The 19,227-nt window shown below is 34.1% G+C and overlaps 3 protein-coding genes and 2 non-coding genes across 6 annotated transcripts; 4 read left to right on the top strand and 1 right to left on the bottom strand.

Annotated features, from left to right (window-relative positions):
* The first annotated feature begins 5,157 nt into the window (after positions 1-5,157).
* Positions 5,158-5,228, top strand: TRNAG-GCC. The gene has a single exon. It is a non-coding gene; the product is annotated as a tRNA-Gly (tRNA).
* A 4-nt stretch (positions 5,229-5,232) lies between these two features.
* On the top strand, positions 5,233-5,321 carry LOC121243561. The gene has a single exon (XR_005936179.1). It is a non-coding gene; the product is annotated as a small nucleolar RNA snoR114 (small nucleolar RNA).
* Positions 5,322-5,327: 6 nt separating this feature from the next.
* Positions 5,328-7,880, bottom strand: LOC121234677 (pre-rRNA-processing protein TSR2 homolog). Of its 2 annotated transcripts, XR_005934436.1 has the most exons (4): positions 7,491-7,880; positions 7,213-7,304; positions 6,445-6,573; positions 5,328-5,779 (listed from the first exon to the last, which is right to left on the bottom strand). XR_005934436.1 is itself a non-coding variant. In XM_041130730.1 (3 exons), exons 1-3 carry the CDS (start codon positions 7,702-7,704, stop codon positions 6,517-6,519), a joined length of 363 nt encoding a protein of 120 aa, XP_040986664.1. In that variant the 5' UTR covers positions 7,705-7,878; the 3' UTR covers positions 6,033-6,516. The 2 variants fall into 2 exon arrangements, 1 of the variants encoding a protein (XP_040986664.1); XM_041130730.1 differs by lacking the exon at positions 5,328-5,779 and having other exon boundaries at positions 6,033-6,573; positions 7,491-7,878.
* Positions 7,881-13,386: 5,506 nt separating this feature from the next.
* LOC121240434 (pentatricopeptide repeat-containing protein At4g14850) lies at positions 13,387-16,140 on the top strand. Its single transcript, XM_041137888.1, has 2 exons — positions 13,387-15,258; positions 15,572-16,140. The coding sequence occupies exons 1-2, from the start codon at positions 13,670-13,672 to the stop codon at positions 16,035-16,037; spliced, it is 2,055 nt and encodes a 684-aa protein (XP_040993822.1). The 5' UTR covers positions 13,387-13,669; the 3' UTR covers positions 16,038-16,140.
* Positions 16,141-16,988: 848 nt separating this feature from the next.
* On the top strand, positions 16,989-18,697 carry LOC121237067 (lactoylglutathione lyase). The gene is made up of 4 exons (XM_041133637.1): positions 16,989-17,126; positions 17,221-17,448; positions 18,295-18,370; positions 18,463-18,697. The coding sequence occupies exons 1-4, from the start codon at positions 17,037-17,039 to the stop codon at positions 18,501-18,503; spliced, it is 435 nt and encodes a 144-aa protein (XP_040989571.1). The 5' UTR covers positions 16,989-17,036; the 3' UTR covers positions 18,504-18,697.
* The last annotated feature ends 530 nt before the right edge of the window (positions 18,698-19,227 follow it).

The raw sequence follows: 19,227 nt of genomic DNA, 5'->3' as shown, positions 1-19,227 counted from the left end.
CTGGATTTGAGGTAATATCCCGTATCTTTATCAATCTTATGTCAACTATTTGAATGAAAAAAAATCATATTCTGACCTCAAGATCTACAACTGCATATTCAGTTTATTTTTCTTTTATGCTCTATTTCTCTCATACCAGGTGTCTGGAAGCAGTGCAATGGTGCTAATGCTTGAAGTAAACATTGAAAAGGTCAGTCTAATCACCTTTTGTGTGTTTATAGTATATCTATAGTCTAGCTATGTTTTACGTTTATAGTTTCAGTCTAACTAGCTTTTCTATATTTATAGTATATCTATAGTCCAACTACCTTTTGTGTTTATAGTTCAGAATAACTCTTCATGTGTTGCATCTCATTGGGTTACCTGTTACTTCACAATCAATAAGAAAATTCAGTGTGTGCAAGACTGATCAATAAATTGCCTAATATACAAGAACACAAAAATCTAATATCAGTAGGCAACTATCCAAATTCCCTAAAATGAAGACCAATGCATGGATGGATAAAATATATAAACAGATACGAATGACAGGGTAAAGATATACAATAATTACATTCTATTTGTAAAGTACTGAGTCATGCACAAATAAATTAAAAGAGACCATAGTCACATACAAGTTTAGCAAAGAAAGAAATCCATGGGAATTGAAATTACAGCTTTGAATGTACGAGTCTAAGATTAAAATATGCTACACATTTAATCATTTCATGAAATTTCGAAAGTTAACTACATAGATATTGCGCGTACCATGTTATAAACTACTAACTAAAAGAAATAAGAGACAAACCCCATATAGGTGCAGTATCAGCAACAAATAATTGTACATAAAAAGTTAAGAAAACAAGGGAACCGGTGATTCAGATTATGATCAGGTCATGGAAGGAAAAGCTGTAACAGGAAATATAAAAAAATGAAACCAATGCTCTCATGTCCTCAGAAAATCATTTCAGTTTAGCAAAGAAATATTCATAGAAAATTGTAAGAGATAAAATTTGTTTTTGATAAGTAAACGATTGTATTAATAGAATAGGCATATCCCAAAGTACACAAGATGGTATACAAGAGGACTTGTAAGAGATAAAATGATTAAATAAGAACGCTCAAGTCCTTGGTTTGGAAGCCTACGGCATTAAGTTGAGATTGGAAACTTTACACATACACAGGTAATAACTTGGATAAAATAGCACATGAAAATCAATTAAAGAAACTTAATAACTGATATTAGAAATTGGTTAAATCGTTTTGCTTACAACTACATGCATATATGTACATATGTATGTATGTGAGACACACTGACAAACAAAAGGGTTAACAACAACAGAATTGAAGAAATAAAATGTGGTCCACAAAACTACAGCTCAAATCACCCAAATGTACACGCCTCGATACCAACATTATTCGATAGAATATCAAATAACATATTATTATGGTGATTTGAGCTTAATAGAGGTTAAAAATAGAGGGATTAAAACACTGTGTAACATTAAAGTTCATATCTTTTAATGTTTTATTTCCTTAAGAATTTCATGAAAAGTTACTATCATTTTCGGGGAAAAAAAAAACCAATGCCATTTTTAAAACTTTTGACAGCTCCATGATTTTGTTTGACGAGAGAAAGAACAACAAAATGCAAGGAATAATTTCAAACAAAATGCAAGGAAAAAATACAACAAACAGAAGAAGCGAATAAAAATTTCAAAACAGATCCTCAAATCAAGAAAACAAACATCCAGGAAAAGAAATAGAATTAACAAAAACCATACCCACAGTTCCTATTCAAATCAGTTGCCTTTCTCGGTACATAATGCAAAAAACCTTTAAAAAGCTTCAATCTTTCTCATCCTTTCCATGTATGAAAAAAAAGGGAAGCTGATAGGAAAGCATAAGAAAATTTCTGAAAGAAAAAAAACTAAAAATCATACGATAAAATAAAATAAAAAGTTCAATTGAGCAACAAGAAAAGAAAAAAAAACAAACACAGATCTAAAGCAAACCTTCGGATCGGTAAGAAAAAAAAAAAGGAACAACAAACCAACACCCATCAGGTGAAAAAAAAAAAATCTTTGATTTGAAAGATGAGGCTTTAGATTCGTAACAATTTAAAAAAAAAAAGAAGTTGTAAAAAAAAGGAAAAAAAAAAACACATACCGATTTCTGAGAATTATAATCTCAGATTTGTAAGTATTAACCAAAAAAAAAATAGAAACAAGCACACAGAGATAATCAACATGCATTAGCTGAAAAAAACAGAACTGAAAGGCGAGGCTTCAGATCTGTTAGATTTAAAATTTTATTTCTAAAAGATTAGAAAATAACAATAAACAGAGATGTTATTTTTACAAATAAAAAAATAAAAAAAAAAACAAAAACCAGAGAAGGAAGAGCAAACCAACAAACAACAACCGAAAAAACCCAAAAAAAAAAAATCTGAAAAATGAAACCTCAAATTCGTAAGATTTAAAAATAATAAAGTTGTAAAAATAAATAAATAAAAACAAACACAAATATGAGGGTGGGAAGTGTAGTGTGTGTGAGAGAGAAGAAGAAAGAGAGATAGAAAGTGTTGTGTGTGAGTGCGACGGAGTGTGTGAGGTTTGGAGAAGTAGATGGAGGTTGAGGGTTAGGGGTTAGAGAGAATTGGCGAAAAATAGAGAGTTGAGAGAGAGTAGGTCTAAGGGGGAGAAAATATATAGAGGATTGAGAGAAAGCCAGAGAGAGCAAGAGAGTGGGAGGGGGAGAAGATTCGAGAGAAAGTGGAAAAGAGAGGTAAGAAGGTGTTTGGAGAGAGAGAGTCGGGACATTAGGAAACCATGAGAACGAAGAAGGAATGTGCTTCTTAGGAGAGAGAGAGAGAGATACATAGATAGAGAGAGTGAGAGAGAGGGAAATGAATGTCGAGGATTAGTTCACAATTTGTTTATTAAAAACTATGAAAACGTCGGTTTCGAAATGAAATTGTCGGTGATAAGGGTTATGTATGTAAGCGGTCTGGTTTTGAAACACTAGGTTTCTCTGATGAGTAATGAAGATGGTGTCTAACCCTAACAGGAGTACAGAGATAGATACAGCTGACTTAAGTCTGTGGAAAAGATACAGTAGGATCCCTAAATTAGAGTGAGAATCTAAACTATGTTTGGATATTAAGAGTATTTCAAGTACTTTCATTACTATTCTTTATTTTATTATTACTTTTTACCTATTTCTTTTACTATTCATTACTCTTTACCTACTATTCATTATTCTATTATTAATTTTTCATTAATTTTTTACTACTATTCACAAATATTCTCAATATTTTTCAGATATTTTCACTAACCAAACGTAGCCTAAATAATTTCCAGTACTCAATCTAGCTAATTAATTAGGATTAGGATTTAACCACGCACTCACGTTGATCAGTACACGCATATATATTCCAAGAACTGTACAGTACCTATTATAAAAACGTGGCAACTCTAACTACACACATAGTGCACTATGACTAAACAGTCTCCTGGAAAGGGTCAGGTACGCTAGCTTTATGGCTTTGCAAGCCGTGATTATTTTTCAACATATATGATGATGATATGATCATCAAATTTACAATTTATCGCCTTTTAATTAATTAAACTTTCATTTTTTTGTAATATATATCATCATCTGGTTATTAAAGTAACATGCGGCTAAATTTAGAAAAAATAACTTGGTCGATCAAAATAGAACTTTTCTTGTACGTTTAATTATTTACCACATTGCTTGGTGCAGCTAGCACTGAAAAAAATAATCGAGAACCCTTTTCTTTTCTTTGCAAATGATAGATCATTAATGTATCCAATAAATAGTTCCTTCCTTACTATAGAAAGACAACAGATGATCATGATCAGAGTAATCAGAGTAATTAGAGTAATTTGCTAAAAGATCATCATGTGGACTCCTTCTCGTGATTGCTAATTAATGATTATTTTTATAAGCCTATATATGTCATATCATGTCAGCCACTTTCATTGCATATATATATATACGAACAAATACAGTTTAATTTATGTATATACAATTAATCCCGTTTAGATTAAGAAAGATTGAATTGAGATAAATTGAGATGAGTTCTGAAAATTGATTATGATTTAATGTAGAAACTAAAATTCTGAACAGAAGTGAAGATAAAAGTGATTGACTTGGATCAAATATTTTATTACATGCCATGTGTTGGCTGTAATAAAGGAACTGGATATAAGTATAATGAAAACTTCGTTTGTATATATTGTAAAAGTTAAGGGATCTGCAAACTACGGTATGTATCTTACAATTTAAATTTACAATCGATATCTAATTTAATTTAGAATTTAACACTATTTAAATTTAAAATAATATATTCAATACATTTAAAGTGTTAGAGCATATATTCAACTGGACGATAATACTGGAAAGATAGCTGCTATTATGTTTGGTGAAGTAGCAGAAGAGGCATTTGGTTGTTCAACAGTTGAGTTGATGGAACATTCTGGAGAGGTATCTTTTAAAATTTTTATTCAAAAATTGAATTTGGTTATAATGAGTTAATTAAAAACGAAATTGGGTTTTAATTAATTATGTAAAGCTATTCAATTTCTTTTTTTTGTAGGAACATCAACCATATATTAAAAGTGTTGTGGATAAATTATCAACAAAAACTTGGAAGATTCAAGTTTATGCAGATTTAGAGAAACTGTAGGAGAAAAAACATAAGCATTATAATATCCTCTATATTGAGGCAATGCAAGATGAGAAAAATGCTGGATCGTCATCTTAGAATCAAAATTATCTCAAATAACTTTCAAAAGACGACTATGGACAACGTTTATTTACAAGACCATGTTATACCTTCTATTAATGCTCTTCTTTTGCTTGTGATGTTAATTTATATGACATAAACATTACATCGTTATTCAACTAAGCCAAAAAATTATGTCCTTATTAATAAAAAATAAATTATTAAAATATATATATATATATATATATATATATATATATATATATATATATAAACTAAGCAAACGTGCACGTTACTTTTACCTAGTAGAAGGGTAAAAATGATCAATTATATATGTGTGATGTAGGGGATGATGAGTAAAAGTCAAAAGAAAGGAGTGTAAGATATTTCTACTTTATGAATAAAAATATAGCTGACTCTTGCAACAAGCACCAGTGGTCTAGTGGTAGAATAGTACCCTGCCACGGTACAGACCCGGGTTCGATTCCCGGCTGGTGCATTCTGAGCGATGATGATATCTGCGCTTCAGTGATGGTAGGGCCATCACCAACTATCATCTCCTACAGATGAAAGTATACGCGCAACTGAGCTCAAACTGTTTTTTTTTTTTTTTTACTCCTTTTCACTTAATTAATGTGTATATATATAAATATATATATATATATATATATATATATATAGAGGATAAAATAAACCAGCTGATGAATAAATAAAAAGGAAAAGAAGGACCGATCGAGAGCATGCATGCATAGAACATAGGGCGGTTCAATTCCCTCAACTCAGCATTATTTGCAGCAATATTCTCATAGCAGGAGCACATAATTACCAGCGTCAGAATTGTTAAAAATTGAAGAGGAAAAAACACAGCTTCATCGTCAGGTCTTCAAGCATTTTGAAGAAAAGTCCATCTCCTCCATGTACTGATCATAATCTAGGCTAGCTGCTGTATTGTGGTCAGTTTTGAAGAATTTTTGCACCAAATTGCAGCTTTCGATGCCACAGCTATCTAGGTGGCCCTCTTCCCTTATTTCCAATCCTTCTGCCAAGCACCTGATGTTTGTGTCAAGATAAGATATGAATAAATGATCAAATCCTCTTCTGTTCTTTTTTGTTTCACATACATATAAACGTACTGACGTACATAGTTTAATTAATTTTTTATTTGAAACTTGGACTGAATTGAGATTATCTTAGTTTAGTCTAATTTTAAGCTGAATCTAATATCCAAACACCGAATATTCAAATCATTAAATTCATCTCAATTTTTAAAACCTCTTTATACGTGGGACCCACAACCTTTTACAACTCAACACCTCCTTACATGTGGGACCCATAAGTTTTTTTAACTTTCTATAAATACATCTAAACTCATCTTAATATCTAGACACATTTAAATTTATTTTAGGTGGCCCCTACAAAATTTACTCCATCATCTCAATTCATGACTATGATTCATAAAAAATTCAACTTATCTCAACTCAATATCCAAACAGGCCTTAAGCTTTCAGAAGTCAAAACTTCATTTCCACATTTAAAAGTTGTGATCTGAATTTTGTACCAAGATATTCTTGACATTTAATAATATCAATAAATCACGGATCATTGATTATCATATTAGAATAAGATTTGAAGGATTAAGTACAGCTAGGTGCTTCTATAGCAAGACATGAAGTTTAAGGCCACTTCTTCGATCTGATGGCTGTATCTGTAGCTACCTGCTGCTTAATTCGAAGATAAGTAGTTTCTGGCTCGGAGTTGGGTCGGTTTCCTTTAGTATTATATCTTGACTAATAATGGCTTCCATGCCAATATTCTTCATGCATAATCATCAACTGTTCTGCCACCTGCTCATAGAAATTAGAAATATTCAATCAGTCATGCATGCATGGACATGAACAAGTACTGTACGTACGTACATTTCAAGCAGAAATATACCTAAAATAAATTAAATGAGATGATCCAAACTCGAACCAGTATGGTAATTACATCTTAAAGTCCATTTCTAAATAAAAATTAATTATTACCCAAAGAAATTCATTTCATTTACCAATTTTTGCATTAACTAAGCCTGTACGTTGCACTAGATACATTTATATATAAGTCGAACCAAACTTCTGGCGAGACTTAAACTTTCATGAATATTCTAAAATGGTGTACGCAATTTCTTTAATATTATATATATATATATATATATATAATGTCGTTCAATTATATACCAATCCGTAATAAATATCAGAACAATATAAAAAAAAAAAAATACAGTAATGTCGGGGACAAAACTGATCTTGAAAAGCTTTGACTGCTACATGATCATCTAGATATATATTTGATTCGATACCTAAATTAGTCCGGAAAGATCAAACATGCTCATTGCTTTCTTTTATTCGTATTAAAGGCCATCTGAAAAGAAATTTATAAAGCGAGCATGAAAAAGATGTTCTAGCTATCAGCTGGTAACTCAAACTTCGAAGAGTATACGTTACCTCCTCAATGCTACCATCCTCGATCTCCGTGTTGAAAGAGAACAGCATGCTTTCATTGAGAAAATTCTCTAAATCCTCCAGACTCAGATGTGCTGCAAATTAATAAAGAGGCATATATATATATATATATATATATATATATGCAGAATTTGTTAGGTTTTACTGCAGCTACAACACAATAATGCTTAATGGTTTTAGATCGTACAAGGCGTTGAAATTAAGAAAACGAGCAACAACATGGATGAATAGGAACGTACGTAAAAGATAAATATACAAACCATTGGATTGAAAGAACCAGGATAAGATATCGGTGGCTAGCTGCTTGGACTTCTGGAGGGAGTCATGGCCGCCCCACCCATTCTTGATGGCCATTTGAAGGCCTGTCCATTGGGAGAGAAGCAACGAGATTCCCTCCCGGAGATGAGAGACTGCCTCGGCCTTCTGAAGAGCACTAGCAGTAGCAGCACGGTTTCCAGTACTGATAGGCTCCATTATCAAGGAAAAACCTTTGGCCTCCCCTGAAACCTCCGGTTAAGGCCCTGCTTGGATCCCTCTCGTCTCTGTCGCCTCCTCCAAAGTCCAGAGAGAGAGAGAGAGAGAGAGAGAGAGAGAGGTGCGGGGGAGTAGGGATCGGGGGAGAGCGTCTTGCGGGAAAATGTTGAGAACGTAGGGCATGCATGCGAGAGATATGTCTCGCCTGTTACAGCTAGCCATCTCTCTGAGCGACACGTTTGTTTTTTTTTTTTTTTTCTTTCCTACCATCTACTCATTATAATTTTTTTTAAAAAATTTTCAAATAAAATACAATAAATAATTCAATTTTTTCAAGTTTTTAAATAAAAATTATATTCTAATAATATTTTATTAAATTTTTATCTCATCTCAACTCACTATCCAAATTTGACTGGGAAAAACACTGCTCCTATTTTGATGTCCACCAACATCTTGAACCGATTTGGTTTTTACATCTTTTCTTTTTTTTTTTTTTAGAGAAGTTGCTACTTCATTGCATTAAACCATACTATGGCCTTCAGCCATTACATAAGACCCTATACCAGATCTATTACATTCAGCCAGGACCAGAGGCTCAGTACATGGATTGATGTTATCAATGTTTATCATTTTAGTACCCAAAATAACAACTTCTTGTGCCAATCGATGTGACACTCTATTTGCATCCCTCTTGATATGTTTAATAAGCCACTTTGTACCAGCCAAGATGGTCTTGACATCTTGCACTAGGCAGCTCAGCAACCCATGGTTCTGTGTGTTGTCTCATTGCCTTCACAACCTGCATTGAGTCACCTCCAAACATAACATTCTGCAAACCTAGCTCTGTACACAAAATTGCAGCAGATACTAATCATTTTGCTTCTGCTATATTAGGTTGTGAACAAAAACACAGTGGTTGCATCAAAGTAGCTAGTATTTCACCTTCACTGTCTCAAATAGCCACTCCCACACCAATTTTGTTACCTGCCTCTCTAGTTGCTATGTCCCAGTAAATTTTGATCCAATTTGCAAGTGGATCTTCCCATAATGTGCTGACCAGTTGGTTTGAAGCTAGACTCGAGTTGGCATGTCTTCTTTGAATTTGTTGATACTCTTCATGTGCCTCTACAGCTCGACTGATCAATACTAATGGAGGTAGAAAGCTGTCCTCAAATACCATTTTATTTCTTCTAGTCCATAGTGATCTTGCAATCTCTGCAAATAGACTAATATTTGTCTTGCCAATTCTTTGAAGCACCTACAGGAAAATGCAGCCAAAGTCTTCCTTAGTAATTGAAGCTTTTTGAAACTACCTACTGCTCAGCATCCATACATCCTGTGCAGATGGACAAGTTCATAAAAAAAATATGGCCTGGTGTTTCTTCTGTTTGCTTGCAAATTGGACATAAAGATTTTGTGAGAATTTTCCTTTTGTATAAATTCAGCTTTGTAGGTAGAGCATCATTGCATGCACGCCACATGAAAACTTTCAATGGATTTGTCGTCTGCATTTGCCATATCTGTTTCCACAACTCACATTGCTCTCCTTTTGATGAGGATTCCCCTTTTTTATGCTCATGCATCTGTTTAGAAAGATGATAGGACTTTTAACTGGAAAACTACCATTTTTAGTATGTTTCCAAACCAACTTATCCTCTACATTAGTCTGTGTAATAGGTAGTTTCATGATTTATTTCACCTCATCTTCCTAAAAAATATCTCTAAGTAGCTGTAAATTCCACCACCTAGATTGAAGATCAATCAAGTTAGCTACCTTAGTATTTACTTGCAATATTTTCACTGGAGTCTGGATAAAACTTGATCCCTTAGTTGGCATCAACTTGTCTTTCCAAACCCTTATATTTTCTCTATTGCTCACTCTCCAAATCATACCTTCCTTAACTATGTTGATGGCTAAGCATATACTTCTCCATGTGAAGGAATGCCTTGATCCAATTCTAGCTTGTAGAATAGAAGTATTAGGAAAGTAAATGGCCTTGAGAATTCTTGCTGCAAGAGTGGTAGGATTAGTAAACATCCTCCAAACTTGTTTTGCCAAGAGTGCAGAATTGAAGCTGAGTAAATCTATGAAGTCAAGTCCTCCACTTGATTTACTATTGCTCAAGTTGTCCCTACATTTCCAATGAAGTTTAGCTAATTAATCTTGAAAATTCCACTAAAAATTAGCCATCATTGAGTTAAGCTTGTTGCATTGGAGTTTTGGTAATTGGAATACACTCATACTATATGTTGAGATGGCCTGAATAACTGCTTTAATCAAAATGTACTTGCCAGCCTGTGATAGAAACTTGGTTTTCCAATTTTCAATCTTTTTGCTCACATTTTCGACAATGCCTTGGAAAACTCTGATTTTTGACCTTCCTATAATAGATGGTAGCCCTAAATACATTTCCATATTGGATGATGCTCTCAGTCAATCTACCTGCATGACGTAGTCCTTTGTAACTTGCTTGGTATTGTTGTTGAAAAATAAAGAAGTCTTCTTCCTATTAAGTCTTTGCCCTGAAGCTTGCTTATAACAGTTGAGGATTTGATTTAAAGACACCCACTCATTCAAATTTGCTCTACAAAATAAAAGGCTATAATCAGCAAATAACAAATGATTGATTTTAATATGTCCCCTTGCTAATGGTACTCCTGAAATTAGCCCTTTTTGTTTTGCCATCTGAAGGTTTGCTATTAAGACCTCATAACAAATAATGAATAAAAAAAGGTGATAATGGCCAGCCTTGTCTAAGTCCCCTTGTAGGTTTGAAAACTTCTTGAGGAACCTCATTGAGAAAAACATAAAAGGAGGAGGATGTTATGCATCTCATAATTAGATCAGTCCATTTTGCATCAAACCCCATTTTTAGCATGACTTCTTTGAGAAAACTCCATTTTATTGGATCATAAGTCTTGCTTATATCTAATTTCAATGCCATATATCCCTTTTGTCCATGTATCTTAGTTCTCATTGTAGTTTCATAGACAGCCAATATGTTATCAGACATAAGCCCTCCTGTAACAAAGCCACACTAATTATGGGAGATAACAGAGGAAAGAATCTGTTTTAGTCGATTGGCCAACACTTTAGTGATAATCTTGTATAGAACATTAAATAGACTTATGGGTATATTCAATAATGTTCACTGGATTATTGCATTTTGGAATCATCACTAGATATGTAAAATGGATAGCTTCCAAGTCCTGGTCAGAAGTTAAAAAAGACAGAATTGCATCAATTACCTCATCTCTCACCACAGACCAATATTTTTTATAAAAACAAGCCCCCTACCCATCTGGATTAGGTGCTTTGTGTGGGCCCATTTGGAATACTGCCTCCTTAATCTCCTTTCTTGTGAAAGGTGATACAAGAACCTCATTCATCTGCTGAGTGACCTTTTTAGTAATTGCATTGAGAGAAACTTCCATATTGCAAGGTTATGAAGTTGCAAATAACCTTCTATAGTATTTCCAGTGTCATCAGTTACCTTAGAGATGTCATTCCTCTTCCTTCTTTGGCTTGCACATAAGTGGTAGTATTTTGTGTTTCTGTCACCTTGTTGTAGCCATATTACTTTAGCCCTTTGTTTCCACTTTACAAGATCCCTTTCAAGCATGTCATCAATATCCATTTTTAGGCCTTTGAGTTGCTGCATTGAATATGCTGTAACAGATTATTGCAAATCTTGCAATCTACTTATTTTTGCACTAAACTGGCTCTAGACTAAAATTCGTTTCTGTAACTCCACTGTTTTAAAGTCTTTAAGCAAATCTCGAGTTTCCTCTTAACAGTGGTAAGTTCTTCATTATTGATCCCAGAATGATGCCAAACCTTACCAATAACTCCCTCACATTCTGAAAAAAGTGACAGTTTTAATCTTGAACCGACATCTTTTTACTTTTTATTATTATTATTTTTACTTAATGGTTAAAAATATATATTTTTAATAAATTTATTATTTTTTAAATGTTTAAGAAAATTTTAAAAATATTTGAAAAAAAAATACACTGTCGATGGCCACTCTGGTCTCTGGATATAGCATCATCCGTCTAATAATTGTGAACAACCGGACATGATATGTCCTGCTGGAAATGAGATAAGCTATCTTCTTAATTCCGACCACCTACGGTTCAATTTATTTCCAATGCCCTGAATTTCCTTTTGTTAGTGAAACGGGTTTGAAAGCTATATGCACCGGATTTCACTACAATGTTCCAATTCGCGCCTCGAGTAATCAAGGCATATTTCCGGACACTTTTTTTTTTTTGGATAGATGTTTCCGGATACTTTTTTGAGAGGCCCTTGTAAGTATGTTTAATGGACCTATTCAGCGCTCAAGCATCGTGAATTATGATTAAATGAGATGAGAAATTTGTGAATATTAATTAAATGATTTGGTAAAATTGTTTGAGTTACGACATTTTATTGAGTTTTGAGAAGGGAAAGAAAAAAAAATTGAGTAAAAATATTATAAAGTTGAAATATTGTTAAAATATAATTTTTTAATATTACATTTGTTTTGGAATTTTAAGAAGTTTAATTGTTTGTTGTGTTTTGTTTGAAAGTTTGAAAAAGTTGTAATGATAGATGAATGAATATTTTAAATTGAATTGAGATTGTGTTTGAGTAATATTTGGGAATGATATGAGATGGGATAGAATGTGATGAAATATTTTCCAAACAATCAGGGCTCGTTTGGATAGTGAAATGATTTTAGATGAATTGAATAAAATATTGTTAGAATATTATTTTTTAATATTATTATTGTTTTGAGATTTAAAAAAGTTGAATTGTTTATTATATTTTGTATGAGAATTTGAAAAAAAATTATAATGATAATATAAGATGAGATGAAATGAATTGAGAGTATTTCTGTATCTAAACAGGACCAATAAAACTAGAAAACTTAGTTTGATTTCACATTGACAATATTTAATATGCTTTGGGGAAAAAGGGAAATAATTTCATTTGTCACTCTTGAATAATTATAATCTTTCCAAATTACACCAAAAAATAAAAAAAAAAAATACCAAAATTAACGATTTACACACAAAACTATCATATTCATGTTTCAACCTGCACTCCAAACCATTACTATTCAAACCACCATATGGCATATTCTATTATGTAAATGAATAAACGAAGATGATTGAGGTGAACAAATAATTCACTTTTTAAAATCACATATTTAGTACTTTCTTCCAATGAAAATAAACCTAACTTGATTTTAGTAACTAGTTACAAACTAATAATTGAGGGTATAATACACAAAATAAAAACTCTATATGCAATCACTTTTGCATACTCTTTTGTGCACATTCCGACTGATTAGTTGCATTACTTTTTTTAATATAAAATAACTGTTAAATTCTGTCACATCAATGAAGTGCATAAGAAATATGCGTAATTGACTATATGTAGCACTTAGCATAATTGAATACAAAATTTTTGTTGGTGAATGCTCAATATAATTTAGAGAATAATTCTATTTGAATGTCTTTATATCACACATTCACGTGACATAATTTGATTTGAAAAAAAAAATTTAAAATTTAAATCTTACAAATTAGATTAAATTATATTATTAGAAGATGTAATTATTTTTTTAAATTCTTGACTAAACTTTAAGAAGTACAACCTTTTTTTTATAGGTCTATAGAAGCACTGCAAAACTATCCAGACAGAGTGACACAGGGAGGCCATTGCAAAACTGCCAAGACTCTTTGCCAAGAGTTGCTGCTCTTACTAGTTAAAAAAACGCCGGCGAGAAACACTCTTCTTCTCAGGCAATGAATAATGTGCTGGCGTCCTTATTTATAGAGATAACACAAGGAATAGGGAAGTAGACTACAAGCGCTTTCTCGTTATCTGTAGCAGTGATAGTACCAGACCTCTTCCTTCATGCTTCTTCAACAACTTTGCCAACATCTTCAACCATGACTATAGTAATTATCAGCCATGACCTCCCTCACCCCCAACTCCCTCGCCGCCTTGGTCGAGTCGGCGCTTTCTACTCGCTCCTCTTTTCTCGGCCGCGCCGTCCATGCCCAGATCATCAAGACCCTCAACAACCCTCTCCCTTCCTTCCTCTCCAACCACCTCGTCAACATGTATTCCAAACTCGACCTCTCCAGCTCTGCCCAACTCGTCCTCTCTCTCACCCCGTCCCGCTCTGTTGTCACCTGGACCGCCCTTATTGCGGGGTCCGTCCAAAACGGTCGTTTTGCCTCTGCTCTTCTCCAGTTCTCTAACATGCTCCGTGAGCGTATTCAGCCCAATGACTTCACCTTCCCTTGCGCGTTCAAGGCCTCGGCTTCGCTTCGCATGCCCGCTATTGGAAAACAGGTTCATGCGCTTGCGGTTAAGGACGGCCAGATACGTGATGTCTTCGTCGGGTGCAGTGCTTTTGATATGTACAGTAAAACGGGGCTACGAGATGAGGCTCGGATTCTGTTCGATGAAATGCCGGAGAAAAACATTGTGACGTGGAATGCATATATGTCCAATGCGGTGCTCGATGGGCAGCCGAGAAATGCAGTTAACGCGTTTATTGAATTTCTACGTGTGGATGGGAAGCCAGATTCGATAACGTTCTGTGCGTTTCTAAATGCGTGTTCTGATGCTTTGTATTTGGAGCCTGGGAGACAATTGCATGGGTTTATAATTCGAAGTGGGTTTTTGGCAGATGTGTCTGCCTCGAACGGGCTTATTGATTTCTATGGAAAGTGTAGGGATGTTGGATCATCTGAGATGGTGTTTGATAGAATGTGTCAACGGAACGATGTTACCTGGTGCTCCATGATGACTGCACACTTACAAAATTATGAGGAGGAGAAGGCTTGTATGGTCTTCTTGCAAGCTAGGGAAGAAGGCGTTGAGCCGACAGATTATATGATTTCCAGTGTTCTAAGTGCTTGTGCTGGGCTTTCAGGGCTCGAATTAGGTAGGTCAGTTCATGCTCTAGCTGTAAAGGCGTGCGTTGAGGGCAATGTCTTTGTTGGGAGTGCAATAGTTGACATGTATGGGAAGTGTGGAAGTATATATGATGCGGAGCAAGCCTTTTATGAGATGCCGGAGAGGAACTTAATCACTTGGAATGCAATGATAGGTGGATATGCACACCAAGGGCACGCTGACATGGCTTTGGCTTTTTTACAGGACATGACATCTGGTAGCAATGACGTGGTGCCGAATTATGTGACTTTGGTTTGTGTATTATCGGCTTGTAGTAGGGCAGGGGCAGTAGAAATGGGCCTGGAGATTTTTGAGTCAATGAGAGCAAGATTTGGGATTGAACCGGGGGTAGAGCATTATGCATGTATAGTCGACTTGCTGGGGAGATCTGGGATGGTAGAGCGTGCCTATGAATTTATAAAGAAAATGCCGATTCCTCCAACGATAGCAATTTGGGGGGCTCTGTTAGGGGCTTGTAGGATGTATGGAAAGCCAGAACTGGGGAAGATTGCTGCTGATAACTTATTTGAACTTGATCCAAAAGACTCCGGCAACCACGTGGTGCTTTCTAACCTGTTTGCAGCTGCTGGCATGTAATAACATTTTCCTAAAACATGGCTTATCATGTTTTTCCATACCGAGTCTCAAGAAGTGCCACAGATTTATTACTTATTTGAAGTTTGACTCATGAACTTACTTCCATTGGCATCCATGAACTCCTTAGGCAATGTACTCTAGATTCTGAACGTATTGATTTTAAAGTGCCCGTAGAACTAGGAGCTTTGGAGACACTATTGTGCTTTTGCTTTTGTGTGTATATGCGTGCATGACAGCATGTGTTCTCTTGCTTCTTCATTTTCCTCCCTATTTGGTGAACTGATTATATTAAACAAATAATCAATGCAGGTGGGAAGAAGCCACTCTTGTGAGAAAGGAGATGAAGAATGTCGGTATTAAAAAGGGCGTAGGCTGCAGTTGGATCTCTGTGAAGAATGCAGTCCATGTATTCCAAGCAAAGGATACTTCCCATGAAAGGAACTCAGAGATTCAGGCAATGCTATACAAGCTAAGGAAGGAGATGAAGGAAGCAGGATATGTGCCTGATACCCATTTTGCTCTCTATGATTTAGAGGAAGAAGAGAAAATATCAGAAGTATGGTACCACAGCGAGAAGATTGCCCTAGCCTATGGCCTCATTACCATCCCTCCTGGAGTACCTATAAGAATCACAAAAAATCTTAGGATTTGTGGAGACTGCCATGGTGCCATCAAGTTCATCTCAGGCATTGTTGGTAGAGAAATTACAGTAAGAGATAACAATCGGTTTCATCGCTTTAGGGATGGTCAGTGCTCTTGTAGAGATTATTGGTGATAACTCAAAAAAAATTTTCAACACTTTCTCATGGCACAGAGCTTTCTGACAAAAAAATTATAGATCGTAAATGTTTTTTATAAAACATACAAGTGCAGTTGATTTTTGCCACCTTTTTGAGTTAGTTCGTTCTATAAATGGGATCGATCGATCACACTTGTATTTCAACGTTTACCTATAGGTACACATCGCAAATAAACTGTACTTGGAATAGGTTGGGGATGAACTTCTGTTGAGACTTTGTTTGGTGAATCAGGTCGGTCAACTTCAGTGTGTTTGGAAGTTTAAACGGAGAAAATATCAAAATTGAATGGAATTAATACAATGGCATTTGTTTCTTTTTATCACTTAATTTTTTTTGTGGTTTTACCAGATGACAATAAAAATGTGATTTTCCCCCCATTTAATGAAGGGAATATATATTTGGGCAAGGATATAAAAGGAGAAGATAATACAACGATTCTCTATTTTAATCTCGTTTGGATACAAAAACGATTTTATCTTTTCTCATTTTATTATTATAATTTTTTTAAATTTTTATACAACATATAATAAACAATTTAATTTTTTTAAATTTTAAAATAATAATAATATTAAAAAATAATACTTTAATAATATTTTATTTTATTTTTAATTTTTATTTAAAATTATCTTATCTTATTTTATTATCCAAACGGTTCTGAATAATAAACCGGTTGATAATTAAAAAAAGGAACATAATTATTCTCTTGTTTAAAATAATTGAAGATGTAGTTAAAAGGAGCATCATCGTAATGTTGCTGCTGTAGTAGCACAAATTGTAATGAAATATCACAGATTCACAAGCGTCAAATTTTTCTTTTTGACACTTTATTATTATTATTATTTTAAATTTTTTTAGTTTTAAAAAAAATATAAAGCAAGTATGATGCCTCTATTTTAATAATTTTAGGGAGAAAATATAAATATATTTATCTCTAACTCACATCCTCTGTTTCCATAGAAACACAGTCGTAGAAAATGGCAGCATCAGTAGCAAAAGGAGCGTCTCTCAGCCACATATCCAGAGAATCCTCAGACATCAGACGCCTCGCCAACTTCTACAAGGAGGTCTTCCTCCTCGAACCTTGTTTTTCTTTTCCTTTTTGTCTCGCTGTTTCTTTGTTTTCGAAAATTGTTTCATTTTTACAACTACCGTGTGCAGATTTTTGGGTTTGAGGAGATAGAAAGCCCAGACTTCGTGGAGTTTAAGGTCATATGGTTGAATCTGGCTTCCGTTCAAATCCACCTCATCGAGAGGAACCCTAGCTCGAGGCTTCCAGAAGGTCCCTGGAGCGCCACGTCACCCGTCGCCGACCCCAGTCATCTCCCCAGAGGTCACCATATCTGCTTCTCCGTCTCCAATTTCGAATCTGTTGTGCGAGCTCTTAAGGTACCCTCCACCTCCCTCTCTTATATAAACCTTTATTCATAAGATATAAAATAAATAATAAATTCCATCTCTTCTGACAAGCGGCGATGATTTCATACATGCACTCGTAACGATTTATGCCTCGTTCAAGAAATATCTCATCTCATCTCACTTTATTATTATAATTTTTTTAAATCTCTATATAAAATAAAATAAATAATTTAATTTTTTTAAATCTTAAAATAAAAATAATATTAAAAAATATATTCTAACACTATTTTATTTAACTTTAATCTGATCTCATCTCTAAAAACAAAAATCCCTTAAATTTACATAAATCATAACAAGAATTTATTATTTGTATTTAAACTACTCAGATTTATTTCATCTCGGTATATTCCACCTCAATGATGGCCACCTCCAGAGGATCTTTCAACTTTTCTTAAACAAATTAACTGAAAATAAAGGCTAAAAATTTCAACATCGATTCGATTTAAATTGTAAGATAATAATCCGCATTTGTCAATGCTTAAGACGGTCGAACTGACATAAGAGAAAAATTGTATAAATTGAAAATAGTTTTCATAACTGGGAATGGAAAAGCCAAAAATGTGTGCTGGGAGCGTGTATAATCTTAGAAGAGTAACTTATGGTGTCAACTGGAAGAGTTATGGATAGAAGCCTTTGCCCCAAAAAAGAATCTTAGAATTCTGTCTGTTTTCTGGGTTTGGAACGGTTGGAAATTTATGCAAATGTTTTGAGATAGTCGGCAAGTCTAGTTATATTAACAATCACAATGGAGTGGCATGTGTGTTTATTCTATAATCATGTTCGGCATTGATGGCTGAATGTAAGTTGGCCTTGCAGGAAAAGGAAATCAAAATCTTTGAGAGATCTCTTCCTGATGGGAAGGTTAAGCAAGTCTTCTTCTTTGATCCCGATGGTAAGCCCTTGTAGTGCGACGAAAAAATAAGTGGAGGATCAGTAAAATGGGTTAAATTTGTTAAATCATCTATGAATTTGAAAAATATGCAGGTAATGGACTGGAGATTGGAAGTCTGGCTCCAGAGAAATAAACAGGGAGCTCTAGAGTGGAATTTCTTTTCAGTCAATAAGTTGCAGAGAATGTTATGGCCTACGCATGCTAGAATGTTTGTGTATTTCTACTTATTATAAAAAAGAAAAGAAAATAGAATGTGTACTTTGATGTTGGATATGTGTGTATTCTTCTCACAAGCGTTTCATGAAAAACATAAATTGTTATCTTGGCATGGCTAATATCTAGTACTGGTGTTATTTAAAAAGTACTGCATCTTAGTTCGGGTTTTACTTTTAGAAAACAATTGTGAAACACTTGATCAATATCCGTCTTTGAGAAAAGAGAAACCATATTTGCAGGGCAAGTCTCCTGCACTTTTTTTGAAAAATGTGAATAAATATAAGATTTATATAAAAAAATTATTTTTTTAACATTGAATTTTTTTTTTTTTTTTTCAAAATGAGTGTGGAGTTTGTAAATTCTAGAACTATATGTAACATTGTTCTCGACAAACTGATTGCTCCGATCTGAAAAATCCCAACCCAAGAACGTTGAACTAGATCAATAATCGGAGAAGTCATCTTTGCTTGTTGAAATGCTGGGATAAAATGAGTTTGTGTCATTGTGAAGCAGCTAAGCTTTGGTTGCTTTGCAAGATTCGGACCAAATTCCTGATGGGTTTTAAGGAAAAGATTGATTACTGAATTTCAAATCTACGTTCTTTGTGATTTGAAATTGAAACACCACCGAAAAGTGATTGA

Source organism: Juglans microcarpa x Juglans regia, chromosome 1D, assembly GCF_004785595.1.
Source record: "Juglans microcarpa x Juglans regia isolate MS1-56 chromosome 1D, Jm3101_v1.0, whole genome shotgun sequence".
Taxonomy (NCBI): Eukaryota; Viridiplantae; Streptophyta; class Magnoliopsida; order Fagales; family Juglandaceae; genus Juglans; species Juglans microcarpa x Juglans regia.
The sequence above is the reverse complement of the archived record's forward strand: the minus strand, read 5'-3'. Positions and strand labels throughout refer to the sequence as shown.